At 39.3% G+C, this 20,128-nt stretch overlaps 1 protein-coding gene across 1 annotated transcript in view; it reads left to right on the plus strand.

Moving 5' to 3' along the window:
* Window positions 1-4,217: 4,217 nt before the first annotated feature.
* map1ab (microtubule-associated protein 1Ab) overlaps window positions 4,218-20,128 on the plus strand; it is an 83,661-nt gene continuing 67,750 nt past the window's right edge. The window contains exons 1-2 of the mRNA XM_006782418.3: window positions 4,218-4,516; window positions 11,452-11,553. Coding sequence (XP_006782481.2) covers window positions 4,252-4,516; window positions 11,452-11,553 — 367 coding nt within the window. The 5' untranslated portion in view covers window positions 4,218-4,251. The remainder of the gene's footprint in view (window positions 4,517-11,451; window positions 11,554-20,128) is intronic.

Below are 20,128 nucleotides of genomic sequence, written 5' to 3' on the forward strand. Positions count from 1 at the left end.
ATGGGTGAATGAGGTAAGTTGTATAAAGTGCTTTGAGTGCTCAGGTAGAGTAGAAAAGTGCTATATACAGAATCAGTCCATGAAAAGTGAGTGGTGGATGTGACTTTGACACTGAGGGCAAATACTTGTGATTGGCTGTCATTAGCTCACCTTACTTTACAAATATTTACAGAAATCGTCATTGTTGTTCATCTAAGACTTCCAGTACAACTCTGGGTCTAGGCCATGCCACCTACACAAATACTCTGCAGTGGTTAGATGTATAGGTGCAGGGTAGGAGGAGTACAAAGAAACCAACACAGGGCACTATTTCATAGGAAAGCTGAGATCCTTCAACTTCTCAACCAAAATGCGGGGAATTTTCTGTCAGTCTGTTGTGGCAGACAGGGCACTTTGCTCTGGTCTGATGAGCATTGAAGCTGGTGACACCAAAAGACTGAAAAAACTGATTGGGAGGGCTGGTTCTGTGATTGGCTGTAAAATGGAAACATTTGGAGCTGTGAACAAACTGTTATCCATCAGGGATAATCCTGACCATCCTCTTCACCACTTACTGTAGAGCACTTTCTCTAACAGACTGATGCCACAAAGACAGACATCTTTAATCTTTGATTCTTGCTGTTACCTTCTACAATATGATTTACAGTCGGGGGGAGTAATTGTTTGATCCCCTGGTGACTGTAAAATTGCACACTTACAAATGTAGTGAAGTAGATTTTGGGGTAGGATTTTACATAATGTCCGCGAATGCAGCACTAACGTCCACACCTTCCCAGCTAATAATTAGCAACCTTATAAGAAACAGCTGTGCTTCACAACCACGTGGAGGCATTTGGCAGTGTTTTCCCATCCAAGGTGGCTGAGAGCGTTAGGCAGCTAAGCACTGCAGATCTCAGGAAAGCTGCTCATTTGAGTATTGTCCTTTAGAGAGTGGTCAGTGGGACTTTTGTGTTGTGTTTGTGTGTAGTAGAGTGGACCTTGACGACTGTTTCCCTCTCTTGTTACAGGATTGTTCCATACTGCTGCTGTCTTGTTTAGTTTTACTCTGTTTTGTTGTGGCCTGTTGTCATTTTACAAACGTTTATGAACTGGCCTCACCTGACTCCTGGTTTTATGGTCTTTTACTCCGAATTGTTTTATACATTTTAATCATGCTTTTATAAAGAACTGTAACTTAAGGTGTATTTGTTTTATTTATCTTTTACTAATTTGTTCAACGTTTTATGCTTTGTTTTGTTGCTTTAGTGGAGGTGCGGCCGCTTGTTGAGGGGCTAGGCACGTGAGGTGGAATCCCCTCCCCGATGCATGAGTGTACACACCGCCGGGCATGGGTAGATTGCACCATTTAGATTTTAATGTGAGTGACAGTGAGGTTTGCAGTGGAACTACACGGGTGAGTAATTGGTGGCACCCTTGGGCACCGCTCTCTGTAGGTTGCCTCCTCAAGTGGTCGGTCTCCAACTTTTTGTTTAGTTATTTTACTAGGGTAGCACCGTGGTAGCGAGCCTGTTTTATTCACTGTTTGTTAATAAAGTGTTTTAATTAACTGTCTTGCAGTCTCAGCCCTGCTACCCTAAGAATTTATCTGATCTTACCGTTCTATGCTTTTAGTAGTTCTTAATTTTGATTTGTAAAACTGATCTGCCTCACCTCTGCTGCCTGTGGGCTTTGGTAGCTAGTGTAATATCTACATTGGCTATAAAAATCTTTCCTGGGGTGTAACTCTCTCCCCAGGTTGCGTTGTCAACATCCCTTAGGCTACGTTCACACTGCAGGTGTTAATGCTCAATTCCGATTTTTTGATCAAATCCGTTTTTTTGTTTTTTTTTGGTTTTTTTTTTTTGTCTTGTCTGCTTGTTCACACTACAAATAAAATGCGACAGCAAACGCGCTCTAGTGTGAACGCTCAAAGCGGCCCGCATGCGCAAAAGAAGACTTCACACAAAACGCGCTCTGTACACCCAGAGCAAACAATATTGTTTGACTGATGGCTCTTAAGACTTCGGACTTTACGTTTCCCAATTTTTGCTTTAAGTTTTGTTATTTACATAATGTAGAAAACCTAATAATTATCCTTATTGCTGTTTTAGAGGAGCGGTGCTTCAAAGGAAAGTTGCAGATTTCTGTCAGAATCTGCAGATTATACAGTTCAAATAAAATGTTCACGTTTCCCCAACAGTTTCACTAACATCTACACTTATTGGCCAGGAAGCGTTTGCGATGTCTTCTCCGGAGCTGATAATTAGCGTCTGTCTTGTGTCAGTGACGTAAAAGACAGATTTAATTATTATTATTAATTGACATGACCGTTCAAACAGCAGTCGCTTTCTAAAACATCGGATATGTAACGGATTCAGTAGTTGCCACATACGAAAGTGACCCAGATCGGATTTGAAAATATCGGATTTGTGCCGTTCACACTGTCATACCATAATCGGATATGGGTCGCATAGGGTCAAAAAACAAACATCGGAATTAAGCATTAAGACCTGCAGTGTGAACGTAGCCTTTGTCACAGTCCCTGGTTATCCCTCATTCGCTCTACCACACAAAGAAATGATCATTGTCAGATTTTTATGGTAGTTTTATTTTAATGGTGAGAGACACAATATTACTAAAGAGCCAGAAGAAGCACATTACATAAAAACTGATTTGCATGTAACGGAGTGAAAATATGACTTGGTGGTGAAATCCTTTTTGGCAAGCACAGCAGTGAGATGTTTCTTGTAGTTGGTCCACCAGGTTTGCACACATCTCATGAGGGATTTTGGCTCACTCCTATTTTTAGAAACTTTAAATTTAAGTTTCTTGGTAACTGAAAGCTTTGGTCATACTAAGTGTTTTGGAGGAAGGTTCAGAGGAGGTTGGAGATTGTTACCATCAGGGGCTCATCCGGTCAGGATGAGAATGAACAGTCAGCAATCACTTGCGGGGTTTTCATTTTATTGAATAATGAGCAATGGAAAGACACACATGGACTGCTATCTCTGAAAGAAAATAGTGTGATTTTAAGTAACTCAAAATAATACAGAAACTGACCTCAGCTGCCGCCCCATGTGGGAGTGAAGAAAGAGTGAGCTGTAGGTGAGTGCAGTCCTTTTATAACGAGTGGCAGGTGAGTGCAATTAAGGGAAAGCACCACACCCAATCAAAGGTGAGGAAAAGAAACAAGGTGCATCCAGTGAAGTGAATGTGCTGAAAGGTGAGCCTTTACAACACTAAGCATTTGTCTTCTCCAATCATTGTGGGTCTAGTTTATGCAAAATAACTCAATTTATACTTTTTTTTTTTTTTTTTTTTTCCCCTCCACAGCACTTTCTCCCAAGCCTTTAGCACTTACTGGTAAATTTAAGATGGACCTGTACTGCTGCTTGCTTGAACGGTGGGACCTTGCAGGTGCTTCAAGATTTTAAATCAATTTAGTGTAATATATCTGTGATTAATTGATTGGGTGTGTGCCCATGTGATATAAGGTTTACAATCTGTGGGAGCCAGACTTCTGGTTGGATTGTAGGGGAAGGAATACTTATTTCACTCAGTGACACACAAATCAGTTAATACCTTTTATTTAATAAGAATTTTTTTTGATTGATACTTTGTCTCCCTCTATTAAAATGAATCTAACATTGTAGACTGTTCATTTCTTTGAGGGTGAGAAAATTCAGAATAATCATAATAATCATCATAATCATCAAATTATTATTTCCTTTACCGTAACTCTGTAGCAGAGAATCATCTGCTCTTTTTCATCTGCCGTTAGTTCAAGTTTATGTATTATTGTAGGGTCTACCTTACAACATAAAGCGCCTTGAGGCGACTGTTGTTGTGATTTGGTGCTGTATAAAGAAAATTAAATTGAGACTTGCAGAATTGATAAACATTACACTGACAGCAGCTCAGACTTCCGAGTGACCACTGTGGGTCACTCGGATTTGTTTTCTTACCCCCCCCACCCAACATATCGCATCCTTGAATATAATTTTATATGATTTATAAGTAAAACATCGCAAATGTAACAAAACTAAAATAACGGATTGGATCTGGCTTGCTAAATGTATAAAAACAGCATAAATACAACACTTTCACGAAAGCGCTCTTATTTTGAAAGTCTAGGCGGAAATTTCTTTTGGATTTCTGGCCCGTTTGCTATCACCTGTCTTCACCTCCCTCCCCTTCCTCACCTCTCAGCGTCCTCCACACTCCCGCCCCCACCCTACCAGGCTCTTCCCCTCGTTCACACCGGTAGTTGTCATGGCGATGGAGTCAGCCCCGGCGTCGGCTCCGGGGGTTGTTGCCATGGAGATCCCCGTGCGAGGTGCGCTCCCGGTGGTGGAGGAAGACGAGGACTTCAGCGCGCCGCTGCCGGGGTGCGAGGGGCGATTAGGGCACCGCAGAGGCGCGGGGAGACGCCGGCGAGGGGTGCCGTTCAACCGGGGCAGCTACTACATGCTGATAGTGATTGGGGAGATCGGCACCGAGCACCAGCTGGACACCGCCAGAGCGCAGATAGAGCGGGGTGAGTGACGGACGTCCATCCGCTTTATTACCCGTGTGTCTTCCGTGATTCAGTGTGCAGCAAACATGGAACAGCAACAGGAGAGACGTGTTTTGACGCAATGATGGGATAGTATCCATAGGCAGAAGCCGTTACTGCAGCATTGCACCATGGGACACTACGCATTTTCCTTACCCACAGAGTGTTGCTGTAAAAAACTGCAGACTCATGGAGGCAGAATGGAATTTAATAGTGCAGTAGTTTGGCCAAAATCTCTCTCGGAGCTCCAAATACTGCACTAAAGACCTACAAACACTCACCAATTACCAGATAAAGAGACATAAATCAGCATGTCAGCAGATCACAATCTGCACAGGAAGTCTTTAGTTAAAAAGAAAATAAAACAGTTTGTATTTTCAGGCATCAGAGTGTGTTTTTGTGCTTGGTGGAGTGTCACTATAGTGTTTTTTTTTTTTTCCTTCTTTGTTGCCGTGATGTCAAGTCAAATCAAATCAGTAAACACACAAACTTTGTAGGCTTTGCCCAGCAACAAGAACACAACTGTTTCCCAGACACAATGAGGGAAGAGTTTTCAGTTTCCTGCTGGACTGATTATTTTGCCATCATTACTCGGCTGAATATCTCATCGCTGCTCTGAGTTGAAACCCTCCTCCTCTTCCTTCTCCTGTGGAACTGCAGCAGCTTGCAGTCGTTCCTGTCACTGAGGGCTGTCTGAAGTTTAGAGAGTAAATGCTTTGTTGTGTGAAAGATGTTTCGGAAGCACGCCTGTCAGCTATTTTCTGCGCCACCGTTGCCAATCTAAGCTGTTCCCGTTGCAACGCCATATCAACCCCTGTGTGTCCCATCTGACCTCCTCTTGTGATCACAAGCTCAGTGTCACACCCACTCAGCTCATTACTGCATCGATTTTCCCAGGTCGGTGTTTTAAGCATGACTCAAAGTAAAAGACCTGCTGTCGACTCACATTACACCTCAGCTGCAGGGTCCCTGTGTAGGCCTGCAACAAGTCACCCTCACTGCAGTGTTGTAATTTCATCAAAACAAAAGGCCAGAATCTTCATTTTGCTACAGCTGATGGTTCATTTCATTGCTGATTAAATGGCCACATTTTGGTTAATCCTTTGGTTGACATGACGTTCCCCAAGTCTTTTGAAACAACAGGCTGATGCTTATACAAAAGGTCAGAATATAATGAGAAACTGGCATTGCAGTGCTGATCTTTATGAAGGCAGTTAACTTGAAAACCTCATCAGACAGGTTCTGATGCTGAATTTGATGTGAAAAACACTGAAAAATAAAAATAATGACAGGTTCTTTTATATTCTCATTTTATTAGGTTAGTTTTGCAAGTGCATAGTGCACTTGGCACCTTTCTAAAGAAAAATAAAAGTTAGGAACTGAAGAACTATTACATCCTTAAGTTGTTTTTTTTTTTTTTTAAACTAACAATAACTAAAAAAGATCAAACGAAAATAATGAGAAAAACAGTTAAATGATCTTAAAGTTACAGCCGATTTATGTTTTTATGGTGATTTAATAGAAAAAGGACATTACACTGACAAATATACATTGAGTAGTGTATGATTATGTCTTCCAACAAATTGATGTGTTTCAATGAACTTACACTGAACCCATTTAAAATGCAGAGGAGTGGGTTTGCAGTTTGTAGAAATTCCCATGTGGAGGGACATTTCAATTCCTGTCTGCACCTTCAGAATTTAAGATATGAAGCATCATACCTGTTTTATCATCAAAGGAGTTCCCTTCATCAAAGAAGCAAAAATGCAAAGGGAGATAGATTTGCCCCTCTCCAGACAGCTGACAAAACAAGAGCTGAGTAAACAACAACAACAGCAGGTTATAAACTAACAATATACCAATTAATGTTAGGTTTATTTGCCTCAAAAATCACATTTTCCCTCTGAGTTTGATTACATTCTCACAAACATATGAGTTACATTTGCTTCAAAGGTACTTTCACTTACACTGGCTAACAGCAGCTAACAGCAGCGCTTACTGACAGAAAGGTTCAGGATATCCTTAACAGCTCACCTCAGTATCGCTGTCATCAGTCAGAAGGGAGCTTCTTTGACTCCATACCTGGACTCTTTTCACAAAATTTTACAGCCTTTTCCAGAATGATGTGAACAGATGCGAATGCTTCTCATGCTGCATTGGCAGCCGAGGTAAACAGTCTTCCACCGATAGGGATCTCAGGGGATATGGATCTGGTCCAAACTATTGGAGAAAACACACTGACCAGCCATGATGGAAAAAACTTGTTTTTATATATACAGTAACCACTGTAGTTAGGATTATTGGGAGGGGTAAGACAGCGAAATCAGTTGACTGAAATCTGAATGACTGAGATCTACATCTCTACTATTGACAAATGTCACATTTATGCCATTTCCCCCCCTGAGTTCTTTGGTCATTTATGATTTATATTATCAGCAAACATGGTGCTCATGTAGCAAGTGACATTTGTGCTTTAAAACAAGGATGGGCAACATTTTTCCCGAGGAATATACATAGATATAGATAAAGCATTTTTCTAAAACTCCATTAATGCAGCAGACATACTGGATTATTTTACTAATCAATTAAATTTTATTTATGTAGCAAAACAAAAGTCACCTCAAGGCGCTTCGTATTGTATGATAAAGATCTTACAATAAAAAAGAGAAAACCCCGACAATCAGAAAACTACAAGAGTTGTCTGATTGTTGGGGTCACTTGGCAGGAGTGGCAAAGAAAAACTCACTTTTAACAAGAAGAAACCTCCAACACAACCAGGCTCAGGGAGGGGCAGCCATCTGTCACCACCAGTTGGGGTTGAGGCTATTGACCAAATTCACCCTTTTACAGATTACAGGGTATCTGGCTCCTTCTGATGTTAAAAATTAAAAGATTGCTTAGATAAAACAATCCACTTAGTGTAAATGTCATATAAGCCTTTACAATCACCTAGATCTAACTCATTTTCTTACATGCACATTCTGTTATACATATAGACTAATGCATACACCTATATACTTAATCTACAGTTTGTTTCAGAGGGTCATGACAAGTGTAGTGCCTTTTTTTTGAATCAACAGTAGTACAGACTCATTACTGCCATTTACTGCAAGATTTATTAATATAATGTTTAGCGGGGGTGTTTAGTTAGGTATGATTGTGATGGTTATTGGCCCCCAGTCTGCCCATGGGTGCTTTGAAAATTACCACTGAGGCTGGCTTTTTTAAAAAATTATATATCCTGTGATAGTGAAGTATTAAGGCTTTCAGTAGTTCATGAAACCGCTTTCATACTTGTATTTATTATTGAACACAAGCTGACCACTCGCTCAGCTTGATGATTATTACATCAGAATCAGTGCCCAACTTTTCTGTTTTAATCCTTTCATTTCTATAATTTCTTCTTCAAATGTGCCGCGAGCTGGAAAAAAACTGCAAGTTCATATTTTGGATTTGATTAACTTAGACACTATTGAAAAACTTTGCTATAAAGCCTACCTGTAGGCAGTCTGCAGCATTAAGCAGTTATAGTCCTTTCTCCATATCTCAAAGTGGGGAAAGAGGAAATATTCTACACATAGTGTAGTAAAGAACTCATTCAAAAACTATATGTTGTTTTTATGCTATTATTAGCCTTTAACAACCTTCCCATTCTCCTGTCCTGCTGCAGCTCCAAACACTATATTATAGGGACATTCCCAGAGTACACAGGGTAGTTGTTGGCCAGCTTTACTGGCCGTGCTCTGCTTAAGGTCTTATTCAGATGAACATGAATTTTTCATAAACCCACTACTGACTCTGCACATTGACAAGACTAAACCAAATGACTTTATTTTATATTTCACATTTCCTGTGGTGTGCTGAACTGTTTAATTCATAATTTTAGCCTCATTAAGGATATTTTAATGCCACTCATTAAACATGGGAATGAAAACTATGCCTTACTTGGAGAGGTTTCACAAGAAGACCTTACAGACAGTAAGATTAAGAACTACACGTACGATTAACTTACAATCCATGTGATGAAGAGCATTGTCCGTTTTTAAAAATAAGTAATTTATTTGAAATTAACATGGACTGTGTTCGATGCAGTGTATGAGAAGCTCCACAGCTGAGCTGTCAAAATGCAGATCTGAGACACTCACTTTGAGCAGATGCCGACAACCAGAAGTCAGAGGTTTTCTTCTGCATGTATAAAGTCAATCCAACCAGGCTTCTCATTAGTTTAGGTGACTTATTTGAACTTGTGAATGGGTTCAGTTAACTAACTAAGAATGGGTTCAGTTAACTAAGAATTACTTTTTATAGATATGTAAATAAGTAAATATTTTTAAGGTTTTTAAATTAATGATTTATTTTATTTTTACAAAGTTGTGGGGAAACCAAAACCCAAAAATATAAAATCTATTGTGATATACAAGCAGCGACTCTTCACACTGGAAGAGAGGGTGGAGTGCCGAGACGTTAGCTGGCTGATCAGTAAAATACAGACTAAAAGTGAACTACAAACTGAAGCCAAACCCAGAAAGCTTCCAGTACCAGAGATTGTATTCCTTTTGCAGCATCATATCCAGACATCTGTTTTTTGCACAGACACAAAGGAGGTTTCTTTAGAAACGCCTAAAAATGTACTCGACTGGAACTCCTCACGCAAGCATATGCAGAGACTGATGAATCCTTTCTTGCCTATAAACAGCCATTAATGTGTGAGACTAATTACAGTGTTTGAAATGTTGACTCTATTAACTTGCTGACAGATGTCATCCTCTATGATGGGTCGATCAAAAATAAGAAGGCCTTTGTTATTATCATAATTTGCCCTTTCTTTTAGTCTTCTCTCGATGCCAACAGTTATGTTGTCATGGGGATTGTGATGAAAATGTAATATTGTGCCTCTAGAAGGTTATCATTTTTATGCATCTGGTAGTGCAAAGAAAGACACTTGGCAGTGAATGCTAAAAGCATTAATAACAGAACAGTAAGAGAGTGATACAGCATCTCTGTGCACAGACTGCAGTCTGTAGTCATGGAACATTTTCTACTCTGTTAAGGGCATTTAAGCAGAGGGGTATGGATTTGTAAAAAAATTTTAAATCTAGTTTCTTGCTGTGAGTAAAGGAATCCAGAAGTGGGTGAGATGAGAGAGGCATGTGCATTGGTTTCCGTCCTGCTGGATGAGATCTGACATAAGTTCCCTCTGAAGTTTGACGACGAGAGAGCGAGAGAGAGCGAGAGAGAGAGCGCGAGAGAGAGAGAGAGCGAGAGCGAGAGAGAGAGAACTGCCCCGATTACCTAATAATAATGCAGTACCTGCTCAGTACCTTCTTGGTATCTATTGTCTGTTGAAGTGTGCCTTTTTTTGTTATAAGCCATCAACACTCCATTTACACATATTAACAAGCTAACACATGGTTAGTAGCCAGATGCACTGGAGCCTTGTAATTCAAAGGACTGAAGAGTCAATAAGATTCAGTCTTGAACTTAACTGGATCAATCTCAGCAGGTTTTCTTCAAGGACCTCTCTGCCCATATGGGGAAAAAATGGACAAGCAGTACATGTACATGTTCAGTATCCTGTTTTTTTTCTCATGGAAGTGGCCCCTTTTGGATTTTTGTACTCTTACAAAGAAGAACTTACACATGCATTGCTGGAGTAATGGGATTTTTTTTCTCTCTCTTTCTTTCCAAATATAGATTTAGTTTAGATTAGCCTACCTATGACATGTTGCTACTATCACAAGCTATACTGTAGGAATGGGATTAGCCAGGTAATGGTGAGTATTTTGTGTTAGCTGACAAACACAAAACTGCCCAAACAGTTTAGTTTTTGACCTGTAAGACCAGAGAATACAGGAACTCCTGCTTACTCTTAAATGTCATAACAAAAGTTAGAAAGGGTTACAAAAGAAGACCAATTATTTGTCTTGTTGTACTCTCAGAAGCTTTTAAAGATAGTTTACCATATTTTAAGTAGGCAGTCATAGCTAGTCAGCTATGAAAGCCTAAATGAAAATGTGTGATGAGATGCTCATTTCTCTGCTTTTCAGAGGGCGTCTAAAGCTTGGCGATCGTGGGATTTTTCTTATTCTACTCAGTTTGGCCAGATATCCAACTCTAGGCAAAGTCCTGTGGCTTCCAATTACAATTAATAAGTCCACCGATGGTTTTACAAACACTCAGAGCTTTAAAGAAATCTAAGAACGGATTGGATTTCTGAATTATTTTCACCTTGTGTGTAACCAATTTACAGTGTTCACCAGACAAATGAGGCAGATTAGCATACAACAGGGTGTAAACTGTTCAAAAGAACTTCATAAAATCACCAAAACCAAAATCAAGGCTAGACCCATCAATATTGAGCAGCTAGCTTCCACATCTACCTTTACCACACAGAACTGACCACTAGCCATATGACATTAACTCGTCTGCCATTTTGGACATGCGACACAATGGCATTTTATTCACTTTTAGGGTAAAGTGAATAAGACCCTGTTCACACTCTCATAAAAAATGTATAACATCCAATATAGTGGACAAGTTTCAAGCAATGTGTGCATGATGTAATGTCAGAAACCTTTAGCTGACTAAAAGTCATGAGAGGCTGTAATACTGCTGTGGATATAATGTGCTTTCACTGGTTTTTAAGGTTAGTATTTCTGAAATGAGAAAAGCATGCGATGCTTTGAGTTTCTGGACATTTTGAACATATGAAGTGGTTTCAGGTCATTGACCTTCCCCAAAACCCAAACAGAATTCAGAAAGCGAGTTGAGGAAAGACAAGACACGACATCTAATAAAAGGTTACCTCAAGTACACAGATAAAAAAAAGGCTCAGAAAAGTTTGCTTAGTTTCACCAATGCCTGTGCTTCACTGCATCACGTTGTCCTTGAACAATCTTTGTCTTTCTTCCTGGCAGGAATTCGATCCTGGGACGTCGACCTCAAGTGCTGTGACCTTGATCAGCAGCTGCAGCTGTTTATAACTCGCCACTCTGCCCACTTCTCCTCGGAGGTCAGAGGTCAGTGTGATGTGGCTGTTTATGAGCCTGGAAATGACTTGACAGAAACCAGCAACGTATTCTGAATAACATTCTAAACAATGAAGCTTTTTTTTTTATTATCTTGTATATTTTTGTATTATCGTGACGATGTAGCTCCAGTCTTTAAATTCAACATTTAGCAAGAATTGAACTGAATGCAAGTAGATATAAAATACAGAATAAATCATTAGTGTTTTATCGACCTGTGTGATATTTTGTAGATGTGCTCAGTTTAATCAAGTGAAGATCTTTTTTGGTTTCTGTGTGTTTCTGGGTGGATTTTAGGCTAGTTAGGCTTGTTTATTTGTTCACCACTGAGTATTCTGTGGGTAGTTTTCAGTTTATGGATTTTTGTCTTTATCCGGTCAATAGATGCTATCATTCAAAGCTGCCAAACACACCTAGATCATTAAAGGGGGTCTGTTATACTAATAACAACTCCATATTTTTATTCTTGGACTTTGCTAGAGTAACCTTGGACGATTCACATTTCAAAATAATGTTATTTATCTCACGCTGGGCCTGTCTGTCATTTTTTGAAATGAGCTGTTTTAGCTCCATGCCCCCAGCAGACATGCAGACATGGAAAGCCTCGTCCCAGTCATCATAATCACAATGGGAAGACCTCATTATTTGTCAGTAAGTGGACAATCATTAAGTGTCCACTTACTGACAGTATACACTGAGAGTATACAGTGAGTGCAGTAAAAAAGTAATTGCTACCCCTTATTAAATCTTTTTTTTAAAGTGCACTGAATTTCACACCCAGCCCTTATTATTGCCAGACCTGTTAAATCAAGAAATCACTTAAACAGAACCTGTGTGACAAAGTGAAGCAGGCTAAAAGATCTCAGAAAGCAACACATCGTGTCACGAAAAGATGAGAAACAAGTCATTAGCATCTATCAGTCCTGAAAGGATTACAAGGCCATCTCTAAGGCTTTGGGACTCCTGTGAAACACAATGAGAGCCATTATCCAAAGGCAACTTGGAACAGTGGTGAAACTTCCCAGGAGTGGGCTACGAAAACTATTTCAAGTGCGCACAGTCGGCTCATTAAGGAGCTCACTGGAATTGCTCAGGTGGTAGAGCAAGTCATCTACTAATCGGAAGGTTGGTGGTTTGATCTGACGAGACAAAAGTTGAACAGATTGGATGGTTTGAGTCGCGTTACATCTGGTGTAAAACTAACACAGCATTTCATGAAAAGAGACCAACAGGTAGTGTGATGATGTGGGGCTGCTTTGCTGCTTCAGGACCTGGACCACTTGCCATAATTGATGGAAACATAAATTCTTTACCTGAAAATCATGAAGTACAATCTACAACTCTCAGTTAATGCCCTGAAACTGAAGCAAACTTGGGTTCTGCAGCAGGACGATGATCTTAAACACACCAGCAAGTCTGCCTCCGAATTGCTAAAACCCCCCAAAAGGTTTTGGAGTTGCCTAGTTAAAGTCTGGACTTAAATCAGATTGAGATGGCCTAGCTTTTTCCCTTAATGAATGTCATCATTTAAAAACTGCATTTTATATTTTCTCAGGTCATCCTTGACTAAAATTAAAAAATAATGTGAAGCAATATAAGAATATGGTTCAAAGCCCTCTGTGTAGCATAAAAGGAAAAGAATAAGAGGACCACTTTAATATTGCTTCAGATTTGTTAATAAAAATAAATTTAGGTTAAGGCTTATTTGAGGCTTAGTGACACTTACTTGTTTTGGAGGACTTTATTTGCCTGGGTAACCTATTTACTTCAGTATTTTTTTTAAATTACATTGATTAAAAAATGATATATTGAGATTTTTTGGCAAAAATTAACATCATTTCAGAGGTTTTACCTTACTGCTAACCATGATTAGTTTATTATTAGGATTTTAAATGATAACAAAGCACATCAAACTACTACTACTATCACAGAAATCAATTTTTATTGTAATCATTTGAGCTATTGATTGTTTAGGCATTTAATTCATCTGCATTGCATCAAAGCTGTGCGGTGACTATAACCACCACAGCGACTCTGCAGAGAGCTGTGGACCTGTGGTGTTAGATGTATGTGTGCATGTGTTAGAGTGAGAGAGAGTGCTTGCTCACCCATCTATATAATGCAGCACTTTAGGCTCAGAGCCCAGGCTGAGCATGCAGTGGATGCTGAACTGGGAATTATTTCAATCATCTTCCAGGTAAGAGCCTGAAGGGATCAAACATATACAAATATGCAGAAAAAAGACCAGCAAAACTGCACAGATGGCAAATGCTAAGCAGGAGCTGCAGTCAGCAGAAAGTGACACAGCGTTTTTCAAGACAACTGCTAAACAAAGAGAACACATTCAAAGGAAACACTGGAATTCCTGTGAAACAGTAAACATTATTACTGTCTTTCATACCATCTGTTATCCAGTCTGTCTTAAAGGGTTACTCTTCTAAGGAACGACTCCTCCACTCATTTGAATCGGTGTGATTCACCCTCTTTTTGTGCTTAAAGCTGCTGTTTGTTAATACCACTGCTGCACGTGTAACAGTGTTTCAGCTTTGAACGCTGGATGACAAGTGCATATGAAGCTTAAGTTCCTGTTTTTTTGGATATATTTTTTAAATATTTATGTCAGTGTTACTTTGACACTGAATGCATCTTGAATGCAGTCATATTGTATTGAAAGAAGCAGTATCGATTTATGACTCTTACTGTCATTGATTTGAGAGACATTGTCCCCGTGGATGCATTGCTGAATCCTTTTGTGTGCACACTGGATGTTTGTAAGTTGTGTTTTCTTTGGAGATTGTCAGAATTTGTCCACAAACCTTGCACCTGAACTATCTTATCACTGCATATCCTCAATATCCTCTTATTGTGCTCTGAGTCTTAGTGATGTGTCAGTTATGTTAAAACAGCTGTTGCTATGCTACACTTGTTCACACTTGTTAATCTTTAAATTCAATGTTTTCAGTTCGATTGGCACAGGTATATAAAGTTAAGCACCTAGCTATGCAGTCTGCTTTTTCAAACACTGTGAAACAATGGGTCGTTCTGAAGAGCTCTATTAATTTGATCGTGGTGCTGTAATAGGATGCTGCCATAGCAACAAATCAGTGGAAGTGGAAGCGTTTAGAAACCATAACTAACTAATCAGCAGAAGTTGTGCTCAAATACATCAAAAAACATAATCACCAGTATTTTTAGTCATTAAGTGTAATCTCGATTATTTAATATGGCTGTTCATTGACTTAACAAAATGCTTTTATTTAAACTTTAGGTTTTTACAAGGAATTTTAATATAATTCAAATGTAAAACATACAGCATGGATGGCATTTTCACCATTTGAGCCCACCTGTGAAGCAAAGTGGATAAAATGAACCCACTAATGAATTTTTCTTTCTCACACTCAGTATTTTTACATTAAAATAAATAAAAGTATGCCTTTGTTCAGAGCCTGATGTGGCTTAAATGTTAGCATAAAACTGAAAGAAATGTGAAGGAAGGCATTCTTTCTACCTGCTCGGCGCTCTTTCTAACAGTGGTACCCTCAACACGCCTGAGTTTGTAGCTTTATTTCAAAACTTCAGTCACTTCAATTCTTCAATTTTATTATGAAGACAAAAAAAGAAACTAATACTTCTCTAAAACTAATAAAGTATGACTTATTATTATGGATTAGACTCAGAACAAACGAAAGACCCCAATCCCCTCGAATCCTAACTTGCAACATATAAAGTATTATATACTGCTAATATATTATATAGGAAAAAAAGTTTTTTTTATGGACCAGAAAAAACCCAAAAAACCAAGCAGGCCTCTAGTTCTCTGAGAAGAGAAATGAAGCATAGGTACAGTCGGAGGTTTGATCCTTGTTTTTTTTATTAGTTGTTTAATTTATTGGTTGTTTAATTTATTGACCACCTGTCCTTCACTGAGAGGTCTTAGTCATAAACTACGCTACTTTTTTTCCTCTCGTGTTTGACTGAGAACAGTTTGGTAGTGATATAAATGTACTATACACAAAGTGGTATTACTCAAGAACGAGTGTGGGTTTGGTGGTTGCCAGGAGAACAGTACTTGTCTCATTGCATTGTACCAAGTGTAAAGTTTGGTGGAGGGGGGTTATGGAGTGGGATTGTTTTTCAGGAGTTGGGCTTGATCCCTTAGTACCAGTGAAAGGAAAGGCAAGACATTTTCGACAATATCATGCTCCTAAATTTTTGGGAACCGGTTAGGGATGGCCCCTTCTTGTTTAAACATGACACCAGTTCACAGAGATTAAAGATAAAGATTTGAATGAGTGAGTTTGGTGTAGAAGAATGTGACTGGCCTGCACAGAGTCCTGACCTCAACCTGATAAAACACCTTTGGGATGAATTAAAATGGAGACTATGAGCCAGGCCTTCTCTTCCAACATCAGTGTCTGACCTTACAAATGTGCTTTTAGAAGAATGATCAAAAATTCCCATAAACATTCCTAAACGTATGGAAAGCCTTCCCAGAAGAGCTAAAGCTGTTCTAGCTGCAAAGGGTCATATTAAACCCTAATTTAATTAAGAATGGAATGGCACTCAAGTTCATATATGTGTCAAGGTAGTTGAACAAATACTTTTGGCAATATGGTGTTTTTCTCAGACTTTCCTACCAGACGAATTGCTGCCTGGTTTCCTTTAAAAAGAATCCATGTAATAATGTATGTAATATGGCGTCTCTTCAGTGGACAAAGCATCTAGCTGTTAAATATACATATTGTACCTTTAAGCTTCAGATTGTGTTTTCTCCTGTCTCCTAAATCTCAGGACTCTGCAGAGACTGTTTATAGGAATGGCATTGTTAAGAGAGCCGAGGAAAGGCTCCTTATTTCTTTTTCTTTTCACAGATCATAACACACATCTAGCAAAGCCATCTCCTGTGTAAACCTTGTGCTCAAAGTGAGCACTGATCACTAACACGGTGCATGAAAGAATGTAAACACACTGAGTGTATGGCTGGGGTTTTTTCTTGTTTGGAAAAGAGATGAGGTGAAGGAGAAGTGTGGAACTCCCTGTTGTTGATGAATTCATGTGTTTGTGATATCAACAGATAAAACTCAATGCTTAACCATGTGTAGAGGGAGTGTATTTTTAATTCTGACTACAGGATCCTTGTGAGACTGTCTCTAGTATTTAGGGGCTACGTTTATAAAAAGAACCATTTATTCATTCTTACATGCTGTACATTGTGCTGAAAAGCAACGGCGTGCTTTCAAACAACTGATAAGGGAGATCACTGAAAGTCCCTCATCCCTTTTGAAAACTGTGAGGCCTCTGAGACCAGAGGGCCGAGGATGGAAACTGGGACTATTGACTGCTCCTGATTATCCCACCATCCTTTCCTCAGTGCAGGACAACAAGCTAAATCAATAGCCCTTTGATGCAGAGCAATCCAATGGCTGCACTGCAGAAATAGATGTGGAGATCACATTTCGTTGGGTTGATGGAATATTTCCCATGTTGGAAATCGGCAGTAGTGCTACCCTGTGGGCGGATTTTGGAAATGAGCTGATACGGCGAGGGAGGGCCAATCGCTTCTCTGATCAGATGTAGGAAGGTCAACAGAGTGCATCGATTATGTTCTGCTTTGTCAAGATGTTATCTTGCAGTCCTTTTAAGTTAAAGTATTAGACTGCTGTTTGCAGGTGTGCCAGGGACAAACAAATTATAGTTCAGTTTGGTTTTGTAGTTTTTGTTTTGATTTGTATTCATTTTTATATGTTTTTGTTTACAGATTCAATTTCAGTTCATCCCTTTTCCAGTAGTTTCTACAGAGATGTCCAGACCAGGTCATTTCCTCCAGCTCTGCCTCCGGCCATTTTTTTTAGGTCTGCCACTTCTCCTTTTGTCCTCCACTTGTCCAGTTTTTGGACAAATAAAGTAGGAAAGCTATGATTACAATGCTTGATGCAAACTTTTCTTTACGTTTTTGTCCTTGACAAGTTAAACCACAATAAATAGCAATAGCATACACGTAGTGTGTGTATGGTTGTCTTTCCCCCGGAGAGTTTCCTGTGGTTTGAAATCTCGTGTGATCTTGTCCAGGCAACTGACCACTTACTAGATTGTATCATGTCATCTCAACAAGAACAAATTAAGTTGTTGAATTTCATGCAGATCCTACATGATTTAATTATGTTCACCATAGAAACATGAAATTGTTAAACTCTTGTAAATGTAACAACCACCCAATTTCATTTTTTCTAGTTACGTTTGGAAGTAACGCTGACTCATCCCTTGAGAAAGGTGCCAATTTATACTTGAATGATTCTTAGGTCAGTGTTAAGTTAATGCCCAACTCTGAAATACCTTCAGAAAGCCTGGAGAAGTGTTGATCAAGACCACTCAAGATAAGTCGAGATAACTCAAAATATAATGGAATGTGGGATGATTCAAGACTTTTGAAATACTATGTGTTTATAAACCACTCTGTATTTAATCATTAGTTATTATCAATCTCTGGCTGTCTTCCACAGTGTGTCTTTTGTCCTGTTTTGCTCCTCCCTGAGCCTGGTTCTGCTGGAGGTTTCTTCCTGTTAAAAGGCAGTTTTTCTTTCCTACTGTCACCAAGTGTTTGCTGATGGGGAATCGTCTTTTGAGGTTTTCTGTATTACTGCATTGTTGTTACCTTACAATATTAAGGGCCTTGGGGTGACTGTTGTGATTTGGCATTATATAAATAAAATTGAAATGAACTTAATTGAAATAGTGTAAAGTCGATTTATTTTTAAGGAAATATTTAGAGCAAAGGAAGTATTAAGAGAACATTTAAAAAGTCAGCAGCCCAATGTGAGCCTGTTTCTGAAACTTACAGCTCTACTACAATTTTTCCTTTCCAGATAAGCCTTTGTGCTGCCAGCCCCATTGAAATGCACAATGTTTTTTGGTGGATTTCTTCTTTGTATCCAAACTCTCTGGTGGTAAAACACCGTGAGGGGACACTTATCTTATAACGCTCTAGCAGCTGGTCTCTTCTCACTAATGAAAGCACTGTTTTCTCCAGGGGGCTGTTGTCAGCTAGTTGGGACAACAGTATATGGAGGTGTCATTTATATTTTCAGACGTAGATTAGCTGCCCTCAAAACCAGTTCTGAGCTTCATGGTAACTGCAGAGAAAACGGAAACATTGCAGGATTATTCAGATCCTGCTAACTATCAAGGTCGTGCTACCACAACCAAGGTTGGTTGCACTGTTAACAATTAGATATGAAGTCTCCTTGTTGCATTAGTAACCATATCCAAGTGTGAACTAACAAAAGCATTGGAAGCTTTGTTTGTTAGTGTGTCATTAAATGGGAAGAGTACAGCACTTCTAATCACCGTTATTATTTAGAATCACACAGCATGCTGTTCAAAACTAGCTGGAATTATGTCTTCACACTTCACAGTACTCTGTTTTCTGTAATAAACATCTATGAAGCTCTGTGCATTCTTGTGAAATGAGGAGGGTGGCTTCCTTTTATCTTGATCTTAAGGTCACATCACAATACGGATGCACTGGGATTCACCCACGAGATTTACCCATTCCCACTGATAACATGATACAGTTACTGTATCCAGAGTACAGCTGCTGTTTGTCTATAGATATGTTTCAGGTCTGTTTTTATCTCCTGAAAGCAGAGGCCAACTATACTGCTAAATAAGTGAAACACCCACTGCTGTGCTTTTGTATTTGAAGTTCAGAAACATCATTGAAGGGCCATACTGGGAAGTTTTGTGTTACTGTAATACAGTTGAGGTTAAATATGGAAGATAGAAAATTGATCTAACATATAAAATGTTACATCAGGTTTTCCATGGTGATCGCTTTTCATTTAATGGGTGCATTCAGTAGGAGCATGATGACACTGCTATTCAATACAGAGCCTTACAGTTAAGGGAACACAATCACCTTTCCAGTTAAAAAGATGCTCGAGTCTGCTTTACAACATCTGCCTGTCACGATGAAAAAGCAGAACGACGTGTCAGAAACTGAGGGCAATGTATTTGATAATAGGAGTTTGAGGGTTCACTTTATAAGCTGACGTTTATAAAACACATGCTGTACTCAAGATATCCACTCTGCAGCCTATTAATATTACACAGTGGCCCCCCAGTGTTGAAACGGAGTACTGCAGGGATGACTTGATATTTCTGCACAGAGACGCTGCCTACTTCTACGGTCCTACTCTTTAAACAATGACAAATCAAAAAGCCCTTAAGTGATGCACTTTCTGCGAAGCAGTAGCTTGTATACATACACACAAACACACACAGACACACAACGAAGTGTCTGCCACACAGATACCCAGGTGAGGAGCGGGTGAGAGAGCCTGCAGATCCTGTGTGAGCGATTTATACTGATTAACCCCCCTATTTAGAATTAACAAGTATCTCTGCATGTGTCCCTAATTTATTTGATTAGTTTACTTGTGCGTGTCATTTGTAGTGTTTGAGTTTCGAGTATCAGAGCTCTTACTTGGATTTATTATTTGAACTGCTCCGTCTGTCTGATCTTTTTAATGTTTGGGCCTGATTATGAAATAAGTGTTTTCTTCATTGT

The sequence above is a fragment of the Neolamprologus brichardi genome, chromosome 7 (assembly GCF_056152115.1).
Source record: "Neolamprologus brichardi isolate AB-2024 chromosome 7, ASM5615211v1, whole genome shotgun sequence".
Classification (NCBI taxonomy): Eukaryota; Metazoa; Chordata; class Actinopteri; order Cichliformes; family Cichlidae; genus Neolamprologus; species Neolamprologus brichardi.